Source organism: Bufo bufo, chromosome 9 (genome assembly GCF_905171765.1).
Source record: "Bufo bufo chromosome 9, aBufBuf1.1, whole genome shotgun sequence".
Taxonomy (NCBI): Eukaryota; Metazoa; Chordata; class Amphibia; order Anura; family Bufonidae; genus Bufo; species Bufo bufo.
In genome coordinates this window covers 217,477,373-217,501,011 of record NC_053397.1, presented here as the reverse complement: position 1 = coordinate 217,501,011, position 23,639 = coordinate 217,477,373, and the positions used below count along the sequence as shown (strand labels likewise).

Here is a 23,639-nt window from a genome sequence, read left to right as displayed (position 1 = left end):
GACCCGACTCATATCGTTTCATCCGTAAATGGGAAATTGATTTAGATGTACACTTTTCAGCTAGGGAAATAGCACAGATTTGCTCTAACACTCCAAGGGTATCTAGATGTGTCAAATTACAGGAGAACCTTTACAAGGTGATCACAAGGTGGTACTTCACGCCTCAAAGATTACATCATATATACCCAGAATGTGATTCAAGATGCTGGAGATGTCTCAATGCAGAGGGCTCACTGGTACACATATGGTGGTCATGTCCTGATATTGCTGAATACTGGACAAGGATATGCATAATATGTTCACAGATCAGTGGGGTAAAGTTTGTTCCCTCAGCTAAAGGGTGCCTATTGGGGATATTGGGAGAAACTAAAGGGAATAGACATATTATCTCCTTGTTGGGCCAATTGCTGGCAGCTGCGAGGGTTCTTATAGCCTTTAATTGGAAGAATCGCAAGGCCCCCCCCTATCTCCCAATGGATTACAAAGTGTGATGCAATCTACAGAATGGAGCAGATTGCTGGGTGGGAATCCAAAAGGTCGCAGGTGTTCGAAGCCATATGGTCCCCATGGAAAAAATAGAGAGGTTTCTCATCCTAGTAGTAAATAGAGCTAAACAACAATTGTATCAGAGATGTAGGAGTAACTCCTCCTCTTTCCCCTCCTGTTAACCCCTCCTTTTTTCTTTTCTCCTCCCCTTCTCCCTACAGTGTTGGTACTTAAATATGCTTACATTCTCAGATGTATGATTTGTATAATATGTGCCCCAATGTGGGGTGGATGTATCTTTTGTATTTTCTGCCTATGATTCAGAATAAAATATTTCTAAAACTTAAAAAAAAAAAAAAATCTCACATTTGATGATGGACCACAGGTTCTCAATGGTGTTCAGATCAGGTGAACAAGGAGGCCATGTCATTAGATTTTCTTCTTTTATACCCTTTCTTGCCAGCCACACTGTGGAGTACTTGGACGCGTGTGATGGAGCATTGTCCTGCATGAAAATCATGTTTTTCTTGAAGGATGCAGACTTCTTCCTGTACCACTGCTTGAAGAAGGTGTCTTCCAGAAACTGTCAGTAGGACTGGGAGTTGAGCTTGACTCCATCCTCAACCCGAAAAAGGCCCCACAAGCTCATCTTTGATGATACCAGCCCAAACCAGTACTCCACCTCCACCTTGCTGGCGTCTGAGTCGGACTGGTGCTCTCTGCCCTTTACCAATCCAGCCACGGGCCCATCCATCTGGCCCATCAAGACTCACTCTCATTTCATCAGTCCATAAAACCTTAGAAAAATCAGTCTTGAGATATTTCTTGGCCCAGTCTTGACGTTTCAGCTTGTGTGTCTTGTTCAGTGGTGGTCGTCTTTCAGCCTTTCTTACCTTGGCCATGTCTCTGAGTATTGCACACCTTGTGTGGGCACTCCAAAAGGGCACTCCAGTGATGTTGCAGCTCTGAAATATGGCCAAACTGGTGGCATCTTGGCAGCTGCACGCTTGACTTTTCTCAGTTCATGGGCAGTTATTTTGCGCCTTGGTTTTTCCACACGCTTCTTGCGACCCTGTTGACTATTTTGAATGAAACGCTTGATTGTTCGATGATCACGCTTCAGAAGCTTTGCAATTTTAAGAGTGCTGCATCCCTCTGCAAGATATCTCACTATTTTTGACTTTTCTGAGCCTGTCAAGTCCTTCTTTTGACCCATTTTGCCAAAGGAAAGGAAGTTGCCTAATAATTATGCACACCTAATATAGGGTGTTGATGTCATTAGACCACACCCCTTCTCATTACAGAGATGCACATCACCTAATATGCTTAATTGGTAGTAGGCTTTCGAGCCTATACAGCTTGGAGTAAGACAACATGCATAAAGAGGATGATGTGGTCAAAACACTCATTTGCCTAATAATTCTGCACGCAGTGTATAATACTGCCCCCTATGTACAAGAATATAACTACTATAATACTGCTCCTATGTACAAGAATATATCTACTATAATACTGCTCCTATATACAAGAATATAACTACTATAATACTGCCTCCTATGTACAAGAATATAACTACTATAATACTGCTCCTATGTACAAGAATATAACTACTATAATACGGTCTCTATGTACAAGAATATAACTACTATAATACTGCTCCTATATACAAGAATATAATAACTATAATACTGCTCCTATATACAATAATATAATAACTATAATACTGCTCCTATGTACAAGAATATAACTACTATAATACTGCTCCTATGTACAAGAATATAACTACTATAATACTGCTCCTATATACAAGAATATAACTACTATAATACTGCCTCCTATGTACAAGAATATAACTACTATAATACTGCCTCCTATGTACAAGAATATAACTACTATAATACTGCCTCCTATGTACAAGAATATAACTACTATAATACTGCCTCCTATGTACAAGAATATAACTACTATAATACTGCTCCTATGTACAAGAATATAACTACTATAATACTGCTCCTATGTACAGGAATATAACTACTATAATACTGCTCCTATGTACAGGAATATAACTACTATAATACTGCTCCTATGTGCAAGAATATAACTACTATAATACTGCTCCTATATACAAGAATATAACTACTATAATACTGCCTCCTATGTACAAGAATATAACTACTATACTACTGCTCCTATGTACAAGAATATAACTACTATAATACTGCCTCCTATGTACAAGAATATAACTACTATAATACCGCTCCTATGTACAAGAATATAACTACTATAATACTGCTCCTATGTACAAGAATATAACTACTATAATACCGCTCCTATGTACAAGAATATAACTACTATAATACCGCTCCTGTATACAAGAATATAACTACTATAATACTGCCTCCTATGTACAAGAATATAACTACTATAATACTGCCTCCTATGTACAAGAATATAACTACTATAATACTGCCTCCTATGTACAAGAATATAACTACTATAATACTGCCTCCTATGTACAAGAATATAACTACTATAATACTGCCTGCTATGTACAAGAATATAACTACTATAATACCGCTCCTATGTACAAGAATATAACTACTATAATACCGCTCCTGTATACAAGAATATAACTACTATAATACTGCCTCCTATGTACAAGAATATAACTACTATAATACTGCCTCCTATGTACAAGAATATAACTACTATAATACTGCCTCCTATGTACAAGAATATAACTACTATAATACTGCCTCCTATGTACAAGAATATAACTACTATAATACTGCTCCTATGTACAAGAATATAACTACTATAATACTGCTCCTATGTACAAGAATATAACTACTATAATACTGCTCCTATGTACAAGAATATAACTACTATAATACTGCTCCTATGTACAAGAATATAACTACTATAATACTGCTCCTATGTACAAGAATATAACTACTATAATACTGCTCCTATGTACAAGAATATAACTACTATAATACTGCTCCTATGTACAAGAATATAACTACTATAATACTGCTCCTATGTACAAGAATATAACTACTATAATAATGCTCCTATGTACAAGAATATAACTACTATAATACTGCTCCTACGTAGAAGAATATAACTACTATAATACTGCTCCTATGTACAAGAATATAACTACTATAATACTGCTCCTATGTACAAGAATATAACTACTATAATACTGCCTCATATATACAAGAATATAACTACTATAATACTGCTCCTATGTACAAGAATATAACTACTATAATACTGCCTCTATGTACAAGAATATAACTACTATAATACTGCTCCTATGTACAAGAATATAACTACTATAATACTGCCTCATATATACAAGAATATAACTACTATAATACTGCTCCTATGTACAAGAATATAACTACTATAATACCGCTCCTATGTACAAGAATATAACTACTATAATACCGCTCCTGTATACAAGAATATAACTACTATAATACTGCCTCCTATGTACAAGAATATAACTACTATAATACTGCCTCCTATGTACAAGAATATAACTACTATAATACTGCCTCCTATGTACAAGAATATAACTACTATAATACTGCCTCCTATGTACAAGAATATAACTACTATAATACTGCTCCTATGTACAAGAATATAACTACTATAATACTGCTCCTATGTACAAGAATATAACTACTATAATACTGCTCCTATGTACAAGAATATAACTACTATAATACTGCTCCTATGTACAAGAATATAACTACTATAATACTGCTCCTATGTACAAGAATATAACTACTATAATACTGCTCCTATGTACAAGAATATAACTACTATAATACTGCTCCTATGTACAAGAATATAACTACTATAATACTGCTCCTATGTACAAGAATATAACTACTATAATAATGCTCCTATGTACAAGAATATAACTACTATAATACTGCTCCTACGTAGAAGAATATAACTACTATAATACTGCTCCTATGTACAAGAATATAACTACTATAATACTGCTCCTATGTACAAGAATATAACTACTATAATACTGCCTCATATATACAAGAATATAACTACTATAATACTGCTCCTATGTACAAGAATATAACTACTATAATACTGCCTCTATGTACAAGAATATAACTACTATAATACTGCTCCTATGTACAAGAATATAACTACTATAATACTGCCTCATATATACAAGAATATAACTACTATAATACTGCTCCTATGTACAAGAATATAACTACTATAATACTGCCTCCTATGTACAAGAATATAACTACTATAATACTGCTCCTATGTACAAGCATATAACTGCTATAATACTGCTCCTATGTACAAGAATATAACTACTATAATACTGCTCCTATGTACAAGAATATAACTACTATAATACTGCCTCCTATGTACAAGAATATAACTACTATAATACTGCTCCTATGTACAAGAATATAACTACTATAATACTGCTCCTATGTACAAGAATATAACTACTATAATACTGCCTCTATATATAATACTGCCTCCTATGTACAAGAGTATAACTACTATAATACTGCCTCCTATTCACAAAAATTTGACCATAATGCAAAAATGGAATTAAGATAAATTGCATTAGTAATAAATCATCTTCTTTCTGTGAGGACATATTTGGTTACAAATCTTTCATCGCAGTCAGATATATTTATAGGATGTTATTCTAGTTACTCCTCTTGTTGTTGTCATCTCTCTCATTACCAGTAGATGGCAGCAGTATCATCACAGATTGTCATAGTATATAGCACCGTGTGTACAGTATTATGCAATATTCTTCCTTGCAGCATAAATGTTTGTATTCTAGTGATCAGTTTTGTTGCCATTTATCATATTGGTTCCAGGGCATCTGGTTCTACAGATTAACAGCCAAGACGTCTGCAGAAAATAGTGTAAATTGTAAAATATTGCTGTGGATCTTTAGTGAAACTAAAGCTCTAACCATACCACAGGCTGCCATGGCATGCTGGAAGTTGCAGTGTTGCAACTGTGGGAAAGCCACTGGCTGCCAAGCAATGAAGCCAGTGGAACAGGAACCTGAACAGATAATTATATAATGGTTCACTGCATTTTTACCTCCTCCTGGAGAAGTCTCCGTTGTGTGGACAATCACTGTTCACTTAATTCTCCCCAAAATTTCTTTATCTCAACTCATAGTAAAGTGGAATACTTCAAAGATACAGTTTGTGTTATGCTGAGAGCTGCAGGTTGAGTGTTTCTTCTTTTTAATGTCTGGTTTTAGGGCATTGATGACGTCACCGGGGAGCCACTTGTCCAGCAGGAGGATGATAAGCCCGACGCAGTGGTGACCAGACTGCGCCAATACAAAGATGTTGCCAAACCGGTGATAGAGCGATACAAGTAAGTACCCATAGTAGTAGTATTCTTATTACAGCACAAGTGATTCAGCTGATTACATCAGAGGAGTCATCCCATGTGTCGAGAGCTGTCATGACTGCGTGAGCCAGGGGAACAATGCAAACCTTTTTCATGAGGACGACCGATTTAGAAAATCACTACCAAACAGCATCTCTGACTCAGCCCATATTAGTATTACACGGTCTGCCATTCATTTGAATTACTAGAATGTAATACTACATTTCACCTGTAGTGGCCACTGCAGGGGGAATGTACAGCTGGCTGCAGATTCCCCGATCTCTGGGGGATTCAGCACCCTGCATAGCATAGAACTTTCCATTAGATTTTTATACATGGGAAGGAAAGTGATTGGCTCATTTCTGCCAGACCAGCATTCACCCACACTCTGTAATCTTTAAATTCCTTGTAGCGCCACCACAGGAAAAATTAAGTATTACATGGCGCCCATTGAAGTAATTGAAGATCCGTGTGCTGCGGGGTCCTCCAGCAGTTCTTTGTAGCTGATCCCTGCTGCGGCTAATTGACGGAGGATTGGCCAATTTGCTCTTTGAACTAATAGGGTGTTTGAAAATGGGTAATAGGAAAGAGGGCTGATCCTGATGGAGTGCAGAAAGCAGGTCTCAGAAGTGGCTAACAACGGGGGTCCTAGTCATGCGAGCCTGACTCTAGTTTTCTAGCATTTATATCATGTACCCCTGTGGAACGTCCTGATCCTGCCAGCCATGGGTCTCATGACAAGAAGTCTCTGCATAGTCTCTGTGACAGAGACAAAAATAGCCCGACTGTTGAGCCGGCCACGTTCACAGCTTAACACTTGGCTGGTGGATCTTGCAGTCGTCTTTACATTCACTTGATGAGTTTAATGCTGAAGCCTAGAACGGTTTTGTCTTACATAAAAGCCACAGCCATATGGTGTCCGATCCACCACAGGCCTCGAAGTGAGAGAAACCAAAGTACACTGCAATTGTAAATGAAAGTCACAGCATATGTTCATGTCTTTGTATATACTTATCCTGTACTGATCCTGAGTTACATCCTGTATTATACTCCAGAGCTGCACTCACTATTCTGCTGGTGCAGTAACTGTGTACATACATTACTTATCCTGTACTGATCCTGAGTTACATCCTGTATTATACTCCAGAGCTGCACTCACTATTCTGCTGGTGCAGTCACTGTGTACATACATCACTTATCCTGTACTGATCCTGAGTTACATCCTGTATTATACTCCAGAGCTGTACTCACTATTCTGCTGGTGGAGTCACTGTGTACATACATTACTTATCCTGTACTGATCCTGAGTTACATCCTGTATTATACTCCAGAGCTGCACTCACTATTCTGCTGGTGGAGTCACTGTGTACATACATTACTTATCCTGTACTGATCCTGAGTTACATCCTGTATTATACTCCAGAGCTGCACTCACTATTCTGCTGGTGCAGTAACTGTGTACATACATTACTTATCCTGTACTGATCTGAGTTACATCCTGTATTATACTCCAGAGCTGCACTCACTATTCTACTGGTGCAGTCACTGTGTACATACATCACTTATCCTGTACTGATCCTGAGTTACATCCTGTATTATACTCCAGAGCTGTACTCACTATTCTGCTGGTGGAGTCACTGTGTACATACATTACTTATCCTGTACTGATCCTGAGTTACATCCTGTATTATACTCCAGAGCTGCACTCACTATTCTGCTGGTGGAGTCACTGTGTACATACATTACTTATCCTGTACTGATCCTGAGTTACATCCTGTATTATACTCCAGAGCTGCACTCACTATTCTGCTGGTGCAGTAACTGTGTACATACATTACTTATCCTGTACTGATCCTGAGTTACATCCTGTATTATACTCCAGAGCTGCACTCACTATTCTGCTGGTGCAGTCACTGTGTACATACATCACTTATCCTGTACTGATCCTGAGTTACATCCTGTATTATACTCCAGAGCTGTACTCACTATTCTGCTGGTGGAGTCACTGTGTACATACATTACTTATCCTGTACTGATCCTGAGTTACATCCTGTATTATACTCCAGAGCTGCACTCACTATTCTGCTGGTGGAGTCACTGTGTACATACATTACTTATCCTGTACTGATCCTGAGTTACATCCTGTATTATACTCCAGAGCTGCACTCACTATTCTGCTGGTGCAGTCACTGTGTACATACATTACTTATCCTGTACTGATCCGGAGTTACATCCTGTATTATACTCCAGAGCTGCATTTACTGTTCTACTGGAATGTAATTCTGAATGTAACTCAGGATCAGTACAGGATAAGTAATGTAATGTATGTACACAGTGACTGCACCAGCAGAATAGTGAGTGCAGCTCTGGAGTATAATACAGGATGTAACTCAGGATCAGTACAGGATACTAATGTAATATAGCAGAATAGTGACTGCAACTCTGAAGTATAATACAGCATACCTCCCAACATTTGAATCTCCATTTTCAAGTTCCGACCCAAAACCCCTATGTAACCTCCCAAAAATGCTTAATTTGGGTTATATTTGCAGAGCTATCCCCTATGAGGTCTGCTTTGAGGGACGGTTGGGAGATATGCTAAGGTACTGCCTAGACTGAAGGGTATCATCGCTGACGACCTATGTATGGTAACATTGTTTCTTATTCCAGGGGTAAAGGAATTCTTCACTCATTCTCAGGAACCGAGACAAACAAAATCTGGCCGTACATCTACACACTCATGAGCACCAGAACTACCCCGGTGCACCCCGAGGACACCAGCCAAGCCTTCCGCCCTGAGGACTCATAGACACCCCGCTTATTTATTGTCTGTGTGCAGTATCCATGTGGTGCTATGTCCTCACTGTAGATGAGTCGTTTATGCTGTTTTGTTACATTTTCTTCTCTTACAGGAGCTTTAAACAATTACGTCTAGAAATACAATGTTTTCTAAATGTGTTCATTCTTTCCCAGAGCATCAACCAATGAACTCTCCACTGCACTTATCTGGATAATTTTGAACATTATCTATATGACATATCAGATGACTGGCCTTGTGACCTTTATGATATTATTCTGTATTTTTGTGAGGGAAAAATAATCTATATATATGTCAAAGGATTTTTTGTAATACTATTAGATGTAAAGCATAATAACAGTAGACTATGGGCCCGATGCATTAAAAATGTATGAGAGGCAGAAGTGACCTTGTTGTCCATGAGAACCAATCAGAACTCAGCTTTCATTTTGGAAACCTGCATAGGGGCGGGGGAACATGGATTCTGATTGGTTGCTATGAGCCACAACCAAGACACATGAGGCCTATAGTGCCTATACAAACCGAAGACAGTCAGAGATTACATAGCACCCTGGGCAGATTTATCAGTGCTGATGCAGGGCATAACCCCCATCATTTGAATCTTCATTTTCAGGGCATTTTTAAATTACGCCTTCAGAAATGCTAATATTAGGGCACATTATCATAAACTCTTCCCCTCTTTAATGTCAGTTTTGCAGGACAATCCCACAAAAAACAGGAGTGTTGGGAAATATAAAGGAGGGGCATAGTTGTTAAGAATCCCAAATTTGCAGGGATTGTACAGAATTTTGGCTTGGTGTATGTTCGGCGCATGCACTGTACAGGGATGGAGCGCACGGCGATCACCATCCCTGTACAGCGCGTGGGCTGAAAGCGCAACTTCGGGGCCAGGCAGTGAATATGTTTTCAGTGCCTGGCTGATAGTCTTAGCATTCGAGGGGGCAGAAAAGCAGGCAGGGAGCGGAGCCCTGGGTGCAATGACACCACCCCTTGTAGCACTAGATAATATAAAGGATCGTTTTTCTACACATTGAACCCACATAAAGAAATGGGAATAAAGGCATTACATTCAGCTGACGTGTGCACATCTCACATACCAGCTGGACTAAATGCCCGTAAATTGGTGACAGATGCCCTTTAATGATAGTTTGTCCCCCATGCAGTTCTCATTGGCCCATGTGAAGGCCTGGTAAACAGGTGACTTGTTTCTATTATGGTCCTGCAGGTCGTGTAAAAAGATTCTTATATGCCACAAGGGTCAAGGACAAATGTACTGCCCTTACCAAATCTTAGTGATATCCTTCTGTACTTTGGCGCCTACCGAGGCTGTAGTCAAGCATCCCCCCAGGTCTCAAACTGCGGGGCTCCCCCAGAAGACAGGGCCGGAGGTTGTGGGGGGCTCATGAATCTATGGGTCGCACAGCTTCTCTGTCCAACAGGAGGGTCATCTTATAAGAGCACCTGGAATATTTTGCCAACCAGGCGCAATAGAGGTGAGGGTGTGCATATGCCGTCAACCAGGATCCCGTCACCAGTGACTTTTAGCACCCATGGGGTCACCACTCCAGAGGCAATTTTGCACCTTGGGATTTCAAGCTATGCCATTGTTGACCCCGTCTTAGGTTTTTCACCTCCGTCACACTAATGGATCTGCCCCGGTCTTGACAACGAGGTTCAGATCATATGATTCCCGGATCTTGTGCTCTCCATTATTGAGAGCAATGCAGACCCGATGTATGAAGATTTATGGCACAAGAGGTATTATTATTTTTGTCATTATCATCATATCATCCAATATGATTAAAATACAAATTCTTAAACTGTGTTTATTTGACTCATAGTTCTCCATTCAGTCGTATGTTACATACATACAGCACATTTACACTCAGCGTATATGTAGGATCACATGTGGGAATGAATACACATGTGCATGTTCTGTATGTGATTCTGGTACACTGTAAATGCAAAGCAGTCTTCCATTCATCACAAGAGGAAATATGGGGGCTCATGGATACCACCACCGACTAATGATACTGTATCAGCGCTGAACACTCTAAGGTTATATCGAGCAATACATAGTCATGTGCATGAGCCCTGAAAGTGACAACTGACAACAAAAGTGTTCACACATTGATTATCACATCCATCAGCAGGGGGCGACACAGCTCTTCCTGTGCAACCTGCAGGCAGCATGTTATAGAGCAGAATCTGAGCAGATTAATATATATTTTTGTGGGAAAAGATTCTGTAAAAGGTGTAATTTCTGCATTTATATATCTACTTTTCTGACTTCAGATGTCACTCTGGGTGGTGTGTATGTATAAAGAGACAACTACAATCACTGTTAGGGTCTTAGGCTACTTTCACACTAGCGTTTAAGTTTTCCGGTATTGAGTTCCGTCATAGGGTCTCAATACCGGAAAAAAAACGCTTCCGTTTTGTCCCCATTCATTGTCAATGGGGACAAAACTGAACAGAACGGAGCGCTCCAGAATGCATTCCGTTCTGTTTAGTTGTGTTCCCAGACCGGACAGCAAACCGCAACATGCTGCGGTTTTCTTTCCATCCTGGGAAAACGGATCCGGCATGACCCCCAATGTAGTCAATGGGACGGATCCGTTTTCTCTGCCACAATAGAAAACGGATCCGTCTGGCAATGTTAAAGATAATACAACCGGATCCGTTCATAACGGATGCAGACGGTTGTATTATCAGTAACGGAAGCGTTTTTTGCTGAAACCTGCGGATCCAGCAAAAAAGCTAGTGTGAAAGTAGTCCAAGGGGTTCTTTGAGAATTAATCAAAAATAAAATGACTGAAAATACTTAAATGTTACTTTATTATAAAGGCATTCCCTAATAGCTTCCATTATTAATAAGGGCTTGATTTTCTAGGTGGCAATAATCAGGGGAAATAAAATGACCGCCATCCTATTAGTGCACAGAAAACTTGTCCTAATCACACAGGAGGAAAAGTTACTTCAGAGCACTGAGCTAAGGAGCTGCCTCATACTCCTTTCTGCTATGACTGACAGGAATTATCCTACATAATGCTGATAAGATCTTCAGCTGTGTGTGTAGGAATGGAGCAAAGTTAAAGCTGAAGGATGAGGGGTGTGAGGCTAAGGCTACTTTCACACTTGCGCTCAGAGAGGATCGTCTGGTGTCTGCACAGTCGGATCCGCTCCTATAATGCAGACGTTTGGATCCGTTCAGAAACGGATCCGTCTGCATTATAGTTTAGAAAAAATTCTAAGTGTGAAAGTAGTTCAGACGGATCCGTCCAGACTTTACATTGAAAGTCAATGGGGGACGGATCCGTTTGAAAATTGAACCATATTGTGTCAACTTCAAACGGATTCGTCCCATTGACTTACATTGTAAGTCTGGACGGATCTGTTTGCCTCCGCACGGCCAGGCGGACACCCTAGTCCGCTTGCTGAGCGGTGCGGAGGCTGAATGCTGCCAGACTGATGCATTCTGAGCGGATCCGCATCCACTCAGAATGTATTGGGGCTGGACGGATCCGTTCGGGGGCCGCTTGTGAGAGCCTTCAAACGGAGCTCACAAGCGGAGCCCCGAACGCTAGTGTGAAAGTAGCCTAAGAGTACGCAGTCTGCTACATTGCCACATCCCCACAACAGTCTGTCTTGTCTGCCCTCTCTGTACTTCAGCATTGACTTTGCTCGTTCCTACACACACAGCTGAAGATCTTATCAGCCGTATGTAGGATCGTAATTCCTGACAACCAGAGCAAGGAGAAGAGCGTGAGGCAAGCTCCTAAGCTGAGGTAACCCGTCCTGCTTTGTGATTAGGTCGGGTTTTGTGTGTACTAATAGGATGGTGGGCATTTTATTTACCCTGATGACCGTCACCTAGAGAGAAAAATAATTATTTTCAGTCATTTAATTTTTATTAATAAAAAGAGAATCGTATAACTTACCGGTTTTACTGGATCCTTTCTCACAATACTAGATATTCATCTGTTCAGCTCTTCCTTCTCTATAACAAGCTAATTGCATTTTGAAGACCATCAACATACAGGACAGATGTGGGGCCATGGATTCTGCTTCCGCAGATTTGGAAATGTTTCCTCTGTACTTGTATCATGGGCAAGGTAACCCGAGGTACGAACAGTCGCCGCCAGGAATCACAAAGACTGCCAGCCTGACTCCTCCAAGCAATAGAGAGTCCCAGCAGAGGAGCAACGTATATAGTGGCATTGATAGCAACTACTCCATAGTGCAGGCCCTAGACATAGATATGTGTCATGATCGGCCAATCATCTCATGTATATGGGAGCCCCCTGACTATCTCTCAATGGCAGATGTCCGGAGCAAGAAGAGTCGGCCATGCTGGATTCTTTTGTACTCAGGAGATGGGCCCCATGGACTACACTCGCTGGTTCTGTTTGCATCCATTATTCGTCACACGTTTTATTTACATGTTTCATCTTCTTATTCCATCAGACATTTCTGTATCCCTGGTTTACAGAAGGGGGGGGGACTCTAACTCTATTGCACAAACCAAAGTAATGTCTCACTGCTGCTACAGTCATGGGTAGGGTGAGCGAGCAAATGCTGGATTTGTTTTCATTTTTTTGCAAAGAAAAATAATAAGGCAGGGTACAACTAATATGGCCATCATTAGGGATTATAAGCACCTAACTGTGCAAAGATACAGCCCCTGCTCTTGTAGATTTGCTGATCAGGAGTCCTGGAAAGCTGGGTGACAACCTCTATGGCAGTGGTGTATGTAGAAGATAGGGGGCCCCATAGCAAACATTATGGGTCCCCATATTATGCTGCTGGGTTGTGCCCCCTGGATGGAATGGCCTGAAATTTGTCTTCCCTCCATGACTATTGGGACAATTCTCTGCCCCCTTGTTTGCTTGCACTATTGTTCTTTTGGATAGGGGAGTGCTGCACAGGTTCTTACCAACCCTTACCAAAAATGACAGAACAGCCAGGACTGGGCCCCCTAAGTCTAAGGGCCCCATGGCTGCCACATGGTCTTTCTCTATAGAATATGTGCCCTTGCTTGTGGGAGCTGTAGTGACGGCCATATTGGTACTCGCCCAATTATCTCAGGGACTGGAGGTGGTAGAAGAAGGCAATCTAATTATTACCATTTTCCTCAGGGTACATTATGGACTGCTGAGATACAGGAAAGTCCTTCAATATCTAGTAGTCCGGAAATCCTCATAGTTTGGCACGTTTTAGAGGACACAATGCAATGAGGACTGTGCAGAAATATCAGTACTTGTGCCAGGGGGATCTCTAAATAAGAACTTTCTATCACTGTCTGATAATTTTGAATATTTTACAACCGGGCCCCTACTGGTTCCTGTGAGTGTCAGATTAAATGGCTCTTTCTGGGAACTGAAAGGATTTAATACATTTCCTAACAGGCCAATGAGTGAAAATAAATGACAGATTCCACCTCTCACGTGTATTAGGCGCGTCTCTTTCATTGCTTGTATCAACTTCACTTTCTTAATAAATGCTACATTTTATGTGCAGTTTTGTTAAATCTGTATCTGTGTGACAGATCAAATGGATCTTCCAGTTTTAAGCCTCATGCAGACGTGTTTCACGGACATGTGCTGTACGTGTTCTCCACGGACAGCACACGTCCTTATTCATTTTAATGTGTGTATTCACACATCAGTGTTTCAGCACGGTCCGTGGGTCCGTTTTTTTTATCACGGATGCATGCTCTATTTTGTCCGTTTTCACGGATCCATCACGCCCATTATAGTCTATGGGTCCGTGAAAACCACGGATGCCATCCGTGTTGCATTTGTGTTTCACGGATTAATAACAAGAGATTCTTTGAAAATTATTTTTCAGCTGTTGAATGTTAGTGAAACACGGATGCAACACGGACAGCAAAAGACGGACCCACGGATCTGTCACGGGAGAAAACACGGATTGAACACGGTCAGTGTTACCACTGATCCAAAACTGACACGGACGTCTGCATGAGGCATTAAAGTCTATAATATCCCAATATGGGCACAAGATTTGTGTCATTTTGACATGATACAGATGGATTTCCAGCATCTAGTTTAAAACAATTAACATTCCCATTCACTGAAAGCAAGTAGAGATCTTGAAATCCCAGCAACTGAGAGGCAAAATATATTACAAAGCTGGACATGTTCACAATAAAATGAGTAATGGTGATGTGGTGGGAGTCTCAGCTCACAAGTCTTGGAAGGAGCGAGGACTCCTTTAATAAATGAATTGTTCCTTAGGACAGAAGACATAATCGGTGGGGTCTAGGGGCTCAGAGTCAACCACAATAGCTAACTATAGTCTCTATGGGCTGTGACCATTGGCATATAGATCTCTTGGTCTGTGTGCCAGGTTAAACCAGTGCTGTCGAAATACATGGCTGGTTACTAAATATGCTCAGTACATCAATGGATTGTCATCAGGTCTTACCCTAGTCACAACCAGAGCTGCACACAAAATTATCCTGACATTTAAAGGATCCCTCACTGATGTCTTCACAGAGAGATGCTTAAAAACCTTAGCTAAGGCAAGGGAAATGTTTTAGTTTTTTTTTCTATATGAGACTACTGTACAGTTCGTAGTGTAAAAGCTACATTTCCCACAGGTGGAGCACGGTGTGCGCACAGGCTGAACCAGCAGAGGGCAGCAGTGATATGTTAGGATCTGAAGCCTTCAGGAAAGCAACAAAATTGTGAATGCAGCTTTAGGCCTCGTGCACACGAACGTATTTTCTTTCCGTTTCCGTTTCGTTTCTTTTGCGGACCGTATGCTGAACCATTCATTTCAATGGGTCCGCAAAAAAAAACTCTGTGTGCATTCCGTTTCCGTATGTCCGTTCCGCAAAAAACATGTCCTATTATTGTCCGCATTACAGACAAGGATAGGACTGTTCTATCAGGAGCCAGCTGTTCCATTCTGCAAAATACATAATGCACACGGACGTCATCTGTATTTTTGCGGATCCGTTTTTTGCGGACTGCAAAATACATACGGTCGTGTGCATGAGGCCTTAGAGGTTATAAAAACTGTACAAGATGAATAATAATTACTGGATTTGCTAATGTACAGTGTGGCTATCAGGCTGGATTTCCAGAGGTGACAACCAATAGTAACATCTATTAATGCACCCATAGCTGCTGCTATGCTATAACTTATTTCACCTACAGTGTTTTTCCTGTGTGTCAGTCTTCACTGTAGTCCTCGTGTTACATGCATAAACAAAGAAGGTCATAACGAACAGTGCTCAGAATTTCAGATTGATTAAAATGCTATTTCAAAATTCATGATATAGCTGTTTATGGGATAGATGGCTCCTAAATGGACACTGTCTAGCTCTTAGAAATTCCTGTATGGCAGCTATGAGTATTCATCCCCATATCTCTGCAAAGTTAGATTTGTAATTCAGGTCTTGAGCAACAACTCATGGAGGAGCTGTCATGGCGGATAGTTTGTTATTCACATTCCCAAAAGCAAATAGCTGAATGGAATTGTTAACAACTTGATGCCAGAAAATGATCAAATGATACCTGTACTTGGAATTGTCTGATTTTTAGGCTAAAGTGTTCTTTAAATTAGCTGCTTAAAATAAACACCTAACTTTTGCATTAAATCAGACTGTCTCCATAAAAGAATATAACTACTATAATACTGCTCCTATATACAAGAATATAACTACTATAATACTGCCCCTATGTACAAGAATATAACTACTATAATACTGCTCCTATGTACAAGAATATAACTACTATAATACTGCTCCTATGTACACGAATATAACTACTATAATACTGCCTCCTATGTACAAGAATATAACGACTATAATACTGCTCCTATGTACAGGAATATAACTACTATAATACTGCTCCTATGTACAAGAATATAACTACTATAATACTGCCTCCTATGTACAAGAATATAACTACTATAATACTGCTCCTATGTACAGGAATATAACTACTATAATACTGCTCCTATGTGCAAGAATATAACTACTATAATACTGCTCCTATGTACAAGAATATAACTACTATAATACTGCTCCTATGTACAAGAATATAACTACTATAATACTGCTCCTATGTACAAGAATATCACTACTATAATACTACCTCCTATGTACAAGAATATAACTACTATAATACTGCTCATATGTACAAGAATATAACTACTATAATACTGCTCCTATGTACAAGAATATAACTACTATAATACTGCTCCTATGTACAAGAATATAACTACTATAATACTGCTCCTATGTACAGGAATATAACTACTATAATACTACTCCTATGTACAAGAATATAACTGCTATAATACTGCTTCTATGTACAAGAATATCACTACTATAATACTGCCTCCTATGTACAAGAATATAACTACTATAATACTGCCTCCTATGTACAAGAATATAACTACTATAATACTGCCTCCTATGTACAAGAATATAACTACTATAATACTGCTTCTATGTACAAGAATATCACTACTATAATACTACCTCCTATGTACAAGAATATAACTACTATAATACTGCTCCTATGTACAGGAATATAACTACTATAATACTACTCCTATGTACAAGAATATAACTACTATAATACTGCTCCTATGTACAAGAATATAACTACTATAATACTGCTCCTATGTACAAGAATATAACTACTATAATACTGCCTCCTATGTACAAGATTATAACTACTATAATACTGCTCCTATGTACAAGAATATAACTACTATAATACTGCCTCCTATGTACAAGAATATAACTACTATAATACTGCCTCCTATGTACAAGAATATAACTACTATAATAATGCTCCTATGTACAAGAAATATAACTACTATAATACTGCTTCCTATGTACAAGAATATAACTACTATAATACTGCTCCTATGTACAAGAATATAACTACTATAATACTGCCTCCTATGTACAAGAATATAACTACTATAATACTGCTCTATATGTATAAGAATATAACTACTATAATACTGCTCCTATGTACAAGAATATAACTACTATAATACTGCCTCCTATGTACAAGAATATAACTACTATAAAACTGCTCCTATGTACAAGAATATAACTACTATAATACTGCTCCTATGTACAAGAATATAACTACTATAATACTGCTCCTATGTACAAGAATATAACTACTATAATACTGCTCCTATGTACAGGAATATAACTACTATAATACTGCTCCTATGTACAAGAATATAACTACTATAATACTGCTCCTATGTACAAGAATATAACTACTATAATACTGCACACTATGTACAAGAATATAACTATTATAATACTGCCTCCTATGTACAAGAATATAACTACTATAATACTGCCCCCTATGTACAAGAATATAACTACTATAATACTGCTCCTATGTACAAGAATATAACTACTATAATACTGCTCCTATGTACAAGAATATAACTACTATAATACTGTCTTCTATGTACAAGGATATAACTACTATAATACTGCTCCTATGTACAACAATATAACTACTATAATACTGCTCCTATGTACAAGAATAAAACTACTATAATACTGCATCCTACGTACAAGAATATAATTACTATCATACTGCCTCCTATGTACAAGAATATAACTACTATAATACTGCTCCTATGTACAGGAATATAACTACTATAATACTGCTCCTATGTACAGGAATATAACTACTATAATACTGCTCCTATGTACAAGAATATAAACTACTATAATACTGCTCCTATGTACAAGAATATAACTACTATAATACTGCTCTCTATGTAGAAGAATAAACTGAAGTCATATTTATCCAGATGTTGCTGCACATGTCTATAATAGCTGTCAGATTATCTTCTGGTGAATTGCTCCTCGGGTTATTAATGATTTATTATGTGTTTATTCATCTCGGCTTTATGATAATTACAATCATGTTGATAAATATGTGACATAGATGGTAATAGATAATACATTCTGCGTTTCCTTCGCCTTGTGCCTCCCTCTCACTCCACAAAGTAGTGGTATGTTTCCATATAAATGGTGGCTGTGGGAATTTGTGCCCAGGCCATGACTGGTAACCGGTTTATGACTCATGCAGGCAGCTGGCGGTGGCAGCGGTTATTGATCAGAGGCGCTGAACCTTCTGTCTGATCCCTGTGTAATATACAATTAGCCCTGCATCACTCTTGAAATGTGCCGCTTAACTCTTGGCTGCCCGTTCATTCCGAGGCCACACATAGGAATCCAGTGGAGGCTCTGGATCTACAAGTGTGAGCTCAGCATCGGGAGCCAGGTAATCAAACAGGGCCCGGGGCCATAACAGCTGGGGGGGGGGGTCTGCGGGGAGGATTGTTGTGTTAGCCATAGGCCAAGTAACAAACCAGACATAGAAGTCAGTACTTAAGCCTTAGCCTATATGCACACGAACGTTTGTGTTTTGCGGTCCGCAAATTGCGAATCCGCAAAAAAAACGGATGACGTTCGTATGTCATCCTTTTTTTTTTGCGGATCCATTGTTACAGTGCCTATCCTTGTCCGCAAAACGGACAAGAATAGGACATGTTCTTTTTTTTAGCAGGGCTATGGAACGGAGCAACGGATGCGGACAGCACACAGAGTGCTGTCCACATCTTTTGCGGCCCCATTGAAGTGAATGGGTCCGCACCCGAGCCGCATAAACCAGTGTGCATGTAGGCTTATTCACATGTCCGTGATGAAATATGTTATTACATGGTCAGTGATTCATTCATGAAGATTTCCGAGAAGTATCCATGTTGGGTCTGTGTGCCTGTTTTTTGCTCTCCGCGTGTCATCCATGTTCCACCGCAAGTAATTTGCAGAGCAACTCCTATAAATGGTCCATGAAACATGGAAGAAACGCGGATGACGTCCTTGTTGGGTTTGTGTTTTTCACAGACCCATAGACTATAATGGCTGTGATGGATCTGTAAACATGGACAAAATAAAGCATGCTTGTGTTAAAAACACGGACTAAGGCCTCGTGCACATGACTGTATGTGATTTGCAGTCCGCAAAAAACGGATCCGCCAAAAATACGGATGACGTCCGTGTGCATTCCGTATTTTGCAGAACAGAACAGCTGGCCCCTAAGGCTGGGTTCAGACCTGAGCGTCTTTGATATGCGCGTTTAACGCGCGTTTTTTGCAATAGTAAACGCGCGTTTGACGCGCGTTTGTGTGATTGACTGCAATGTCCTATGGCCACAAACGCGCTGTAAACGCCCCAAAGAAGCTCAAGTACTTGTTTGAGCGTAGGGCGTTTTACAGCGCGTTTTTCAGCGCTGTAAAACGCTCAAGTGAGAACCAGGGCCATAGGGAGGCATTGGTTTTCATGTGTTGAGCGTTTTACAGCGCGTTTGAACGCGCTGTAAAACGCTCAAGTGTGAACCCAGCCTTATAGAACAGTCCTATCCTTGCAAGCAGAGATCTTGTAAACTATGAGGAATTGGTACACAAATTATAAAACTTTAAGTTTTCATTATACAATAATTACCAGTTCAAGATCAGGCCATAAACCCCCTTCCTGAGCAGGCCCAATTTCTATTATTTTTCTACTACATGTGTGTTTGGGAGCGATAACTTGTTTTTTATGTTCGGTTATGCAAATAACTTTTGCACCTTTTCGGTGATACATGTAGCTTTATGTTTATGCCATTTTTATTTTAGCATTTTTTTTATATGCCCAGAAAAATGTAAAAAACAAACAAACAAAAAAATAACAAGATTAAAAAAACATCACAAAGTACAATTAAAATACTTTTATAAATGATGTCTCCTTTCTGTAAGGCCCCTTTCACACGGGCGAGTTTTCCGCGCGGGTGCGATGCGTGACGTGAACGCATTGCACCCGCACTGAATCCGGACCCATTCATTTCTATGAGGCTGTGCAAGCAAGTGCGGATGCGGTGCGATTTTCACGCACAGTTGCTAGCAGACAATCGGGATGGGGACCCGATCATTATTATTTCCCCTTATAACATGGTTAGGAGGGAAAATAATAGCATTCTGAATACAGAACGCATAGTACAATAGCGCTGGAGGGGTTAAAATTAAATAATAATTTAACTCACCTTAATCCTCTTGCTCGGGCAGCCGGCATCTCTTCTGTCTTCTTCTTTGCTGTGTACAGGAAAAGGACCTGTTGTGATGTAACTCCGGTCATCACATGGTCCATCACCATGGTAAAAGATCATGTGATGGACCATGTGATGACCGGAGTGACATCACCACAGGTCCTTTTACTGTACACAGCAAAGAAAAAGACAGAAGAGAAGTCGGGCTGCACGATCAAGTGGATTAAGGTGAGTTAAATAATTTTTATTTATTTTTTAACCCCTCCAGCGCTATTGTACTATGCATTCTGTATTCAGAGTGCTATTATTTTCCCTTATAACCATGTTATAAGGGAAAATAATACAATCTACAGAACACCGATCCCAAGCCCGAACTTCTGTGAAGAAGTTCGGGTTTGGGTACCAAACATGCCGATTTTTCTCACACGCGTGCAAAACACATTACAATGTTTTGCACTCGCGCGGAAAAATCGTGCATGTTCCCGCAACGCACCCGCACCTTTTCCCGCAACACCCGTGTGAAAGAGGCCTAAAGGTCGTTTTGATATAGGTGGACGTGTACTGTAGTTTATGGTTGCTGAGGGCGGGATAGAAGATGCTGTGTGGCAGCTTCTATTTTTCTTTTGTCTTTCTTTTTTTACATTTTGTCAAACAAGAACATCACATTTTTTTTATTGCTGATTTCTCCTTTAATGCCTCATTCACACTCTCAGTGTTTGGTCAGTGATTTCCATCAGTGATTGTGAGCCAAAACCAGGTGCAGATCTTTCCCTTAGGCCTCTTGCACACGACCGTATGGCTTTTACAGTATTTTGCAGTCCGCAAAAAATACGGATGACGTCCGTGTGCATTCCGTTTTTGCGGAACAGAACAGCCGGCCCCTAATAGAACAGTCCTATCCTTGTCTGTAATGCGGGCAATAATCGGACATGTTCTATCTTTGAACGGAACGGAAAAACTGAAATACGGAAATAAATGGTTCCATATACGGTCCGTAAATGGAATGCAAAAATCGGAACGTAAATGGGAAAAAAAACCTTTGTGTGCAAGAGGCCTTACTCCTTATGTCTGTGTAGCCTCCACTCCTGGTTTTGGTTCATAATCACTGATGAAAATCACTGACCAAAACACTGAGGCTGGGTTCAGACCTGAGCGTATTTTATATGCGCGTTTAACGCACGTTTTTGTCGCGCGTTTTTATGCACGTTTTTGCAATTGTAAACGCGCGTTTGACGCGCGTTTGTGTGATTGACTGCAGTGTCCTATGGCCACAAACGCGCGTCAAAACGCCCCAAAGAAGCTCAAGAACTTGTTTGAGCGTAGGGCGTTTTTCAGCGCGTTCAAACGCGCTGTAAAACGCTCAAGTGAGAACCAGGGCCATAGGGAAGCATTGGTTTCCATGTGTTGAGCGTTTTACAGCGAGTTTGAACGCGCTCTAAGGCTCAATTCACACCTGAGCGTTTTACAGCGCGTTCCTACGCGCTGTAAAACGCTCAACAAGGAGAAACCAATGCTTCCCTATGGGAATGGTTCTCACCTGGGCGTTTTACAGCGCGTACGATCGCGCTGTAAAACGCCCGACGCTCACACAAGTACAGGAGCGTTTTTTTGGGCGCTTGTCGCGCGTTCCCGTACATAGACTTTCGGGAACGCGCGACACTGTGTGCACACTTGTCTCTGTATGCGCGCTTTGTAAACGTCCCGTACAAGCGCGCATACCGAGCGCTCCTTTCAGAACGCGCGACAAGCGCCCAAAAAAACGCTCCTGTACTTGTGTGAGCGTCGGGCGTTTTACAGCGCGATCGTACGCGCTGTAAAACGCCCAGGTGAGAACCATTCCCATAGGGAAGCATTGGTTTCTCCTTGTTGAGCGTTTTACTGCGCGTAGGAACGCGCTGTAAAACGCTCAGGTGTGAATTGAGCCTAAAACGCTCAGGTCTGAACCCAGCCTGAGGGTGTGAATGAGGCTTAACCAGGGCTGACATATTAGTCCCAAGTTACAGGGGTGTTTGGTTATGTACACACAGCTTAAGGGCTCGTTTACACAAACGTGTGAAGCCCGTGCTGTGGACTGCAAATTGCGGTCCGCAATGCACAGGCACCGTCTGTGGGGCAGGCGCATGGGGATCGCAGACCAATTCACTTGAATGGGTCCGCGATCCCTCTGTTCCGCAGAAAGATAGAACTTGCTCTATCTTTTTGCGGTGCGGAAGCACGGAACCTCAGAAAGCACTCCGTAGTGCTTCCATAGTGTTCCGTTCCGCACCCTTCCCCATCTGCAGATTTTTTCGGACCCATTAAAGTGAATGGGTCCGCATCCATGATGCGGAATGGCCACGGAACAGTGCCCGTGTATTGCGGATTCGCTAAATTGTGTTTTCCGCTGCTAAAACCACATTTAAAGCCTCATTCACACGTCAGTGTTCCACATACGTGTGCTGTACACGTTCTCCACGGACAACACACGTACCCATTCATTTTAATGTGTGTATTCACACATCAGTTTTTTGCACGCTTTATTTTTGTCTGTGTTCCACCCTACTATAGTTTATGGATCCGTGAAAACCATAGATGCAACACATCCGTGTTTCACAGATCATTAGGAAGAAATGCTTTGAAAATTATTTTTCAGCTGCACAGTGTCCGTGAAACATGGGTTACACACGTGAGACAAAAACGGACACACAGACCATACACGGATCCTTCACGGGCATCTTCACGGAGGCACCACTGACCACCTTTCTTACGGATTTAGGCCTCATGCACACGACCGTATGTTTTTGCGGTCCGCAAAAACGGGTTCCGTT

The 23,639-nt window shown here is 40.6% G+C and overlaps 1 protein-coding gene across 1 annotated transcript in view; it reads left to right on the top strand.

The window, feature by feature from the left end:
* The window catches only part of AK4 (adenylate kinase 4), a 60,680-nt gene extending 51,156 nt beyond the window's left edge, over positions 1–9,524 (top strand). The window contains exons 5-6 of the mRNA XM_040408504.1: positions 5,774–5,892; positions 8,578–9,524. Coding sequence (XP_040264438.1) covers positions 5,774–5,892; positions 8,578–8,716 — 258 coding nt within the window. The 3' untranslated portion in view covers positions 8,717–9,524. The remainder of the gene's footprint in view (positions 1–5,773; positions 5,893–8,577) is intronic.
* Positions 9,525–23,639: the final 14,115 nt, after the last annotated feature.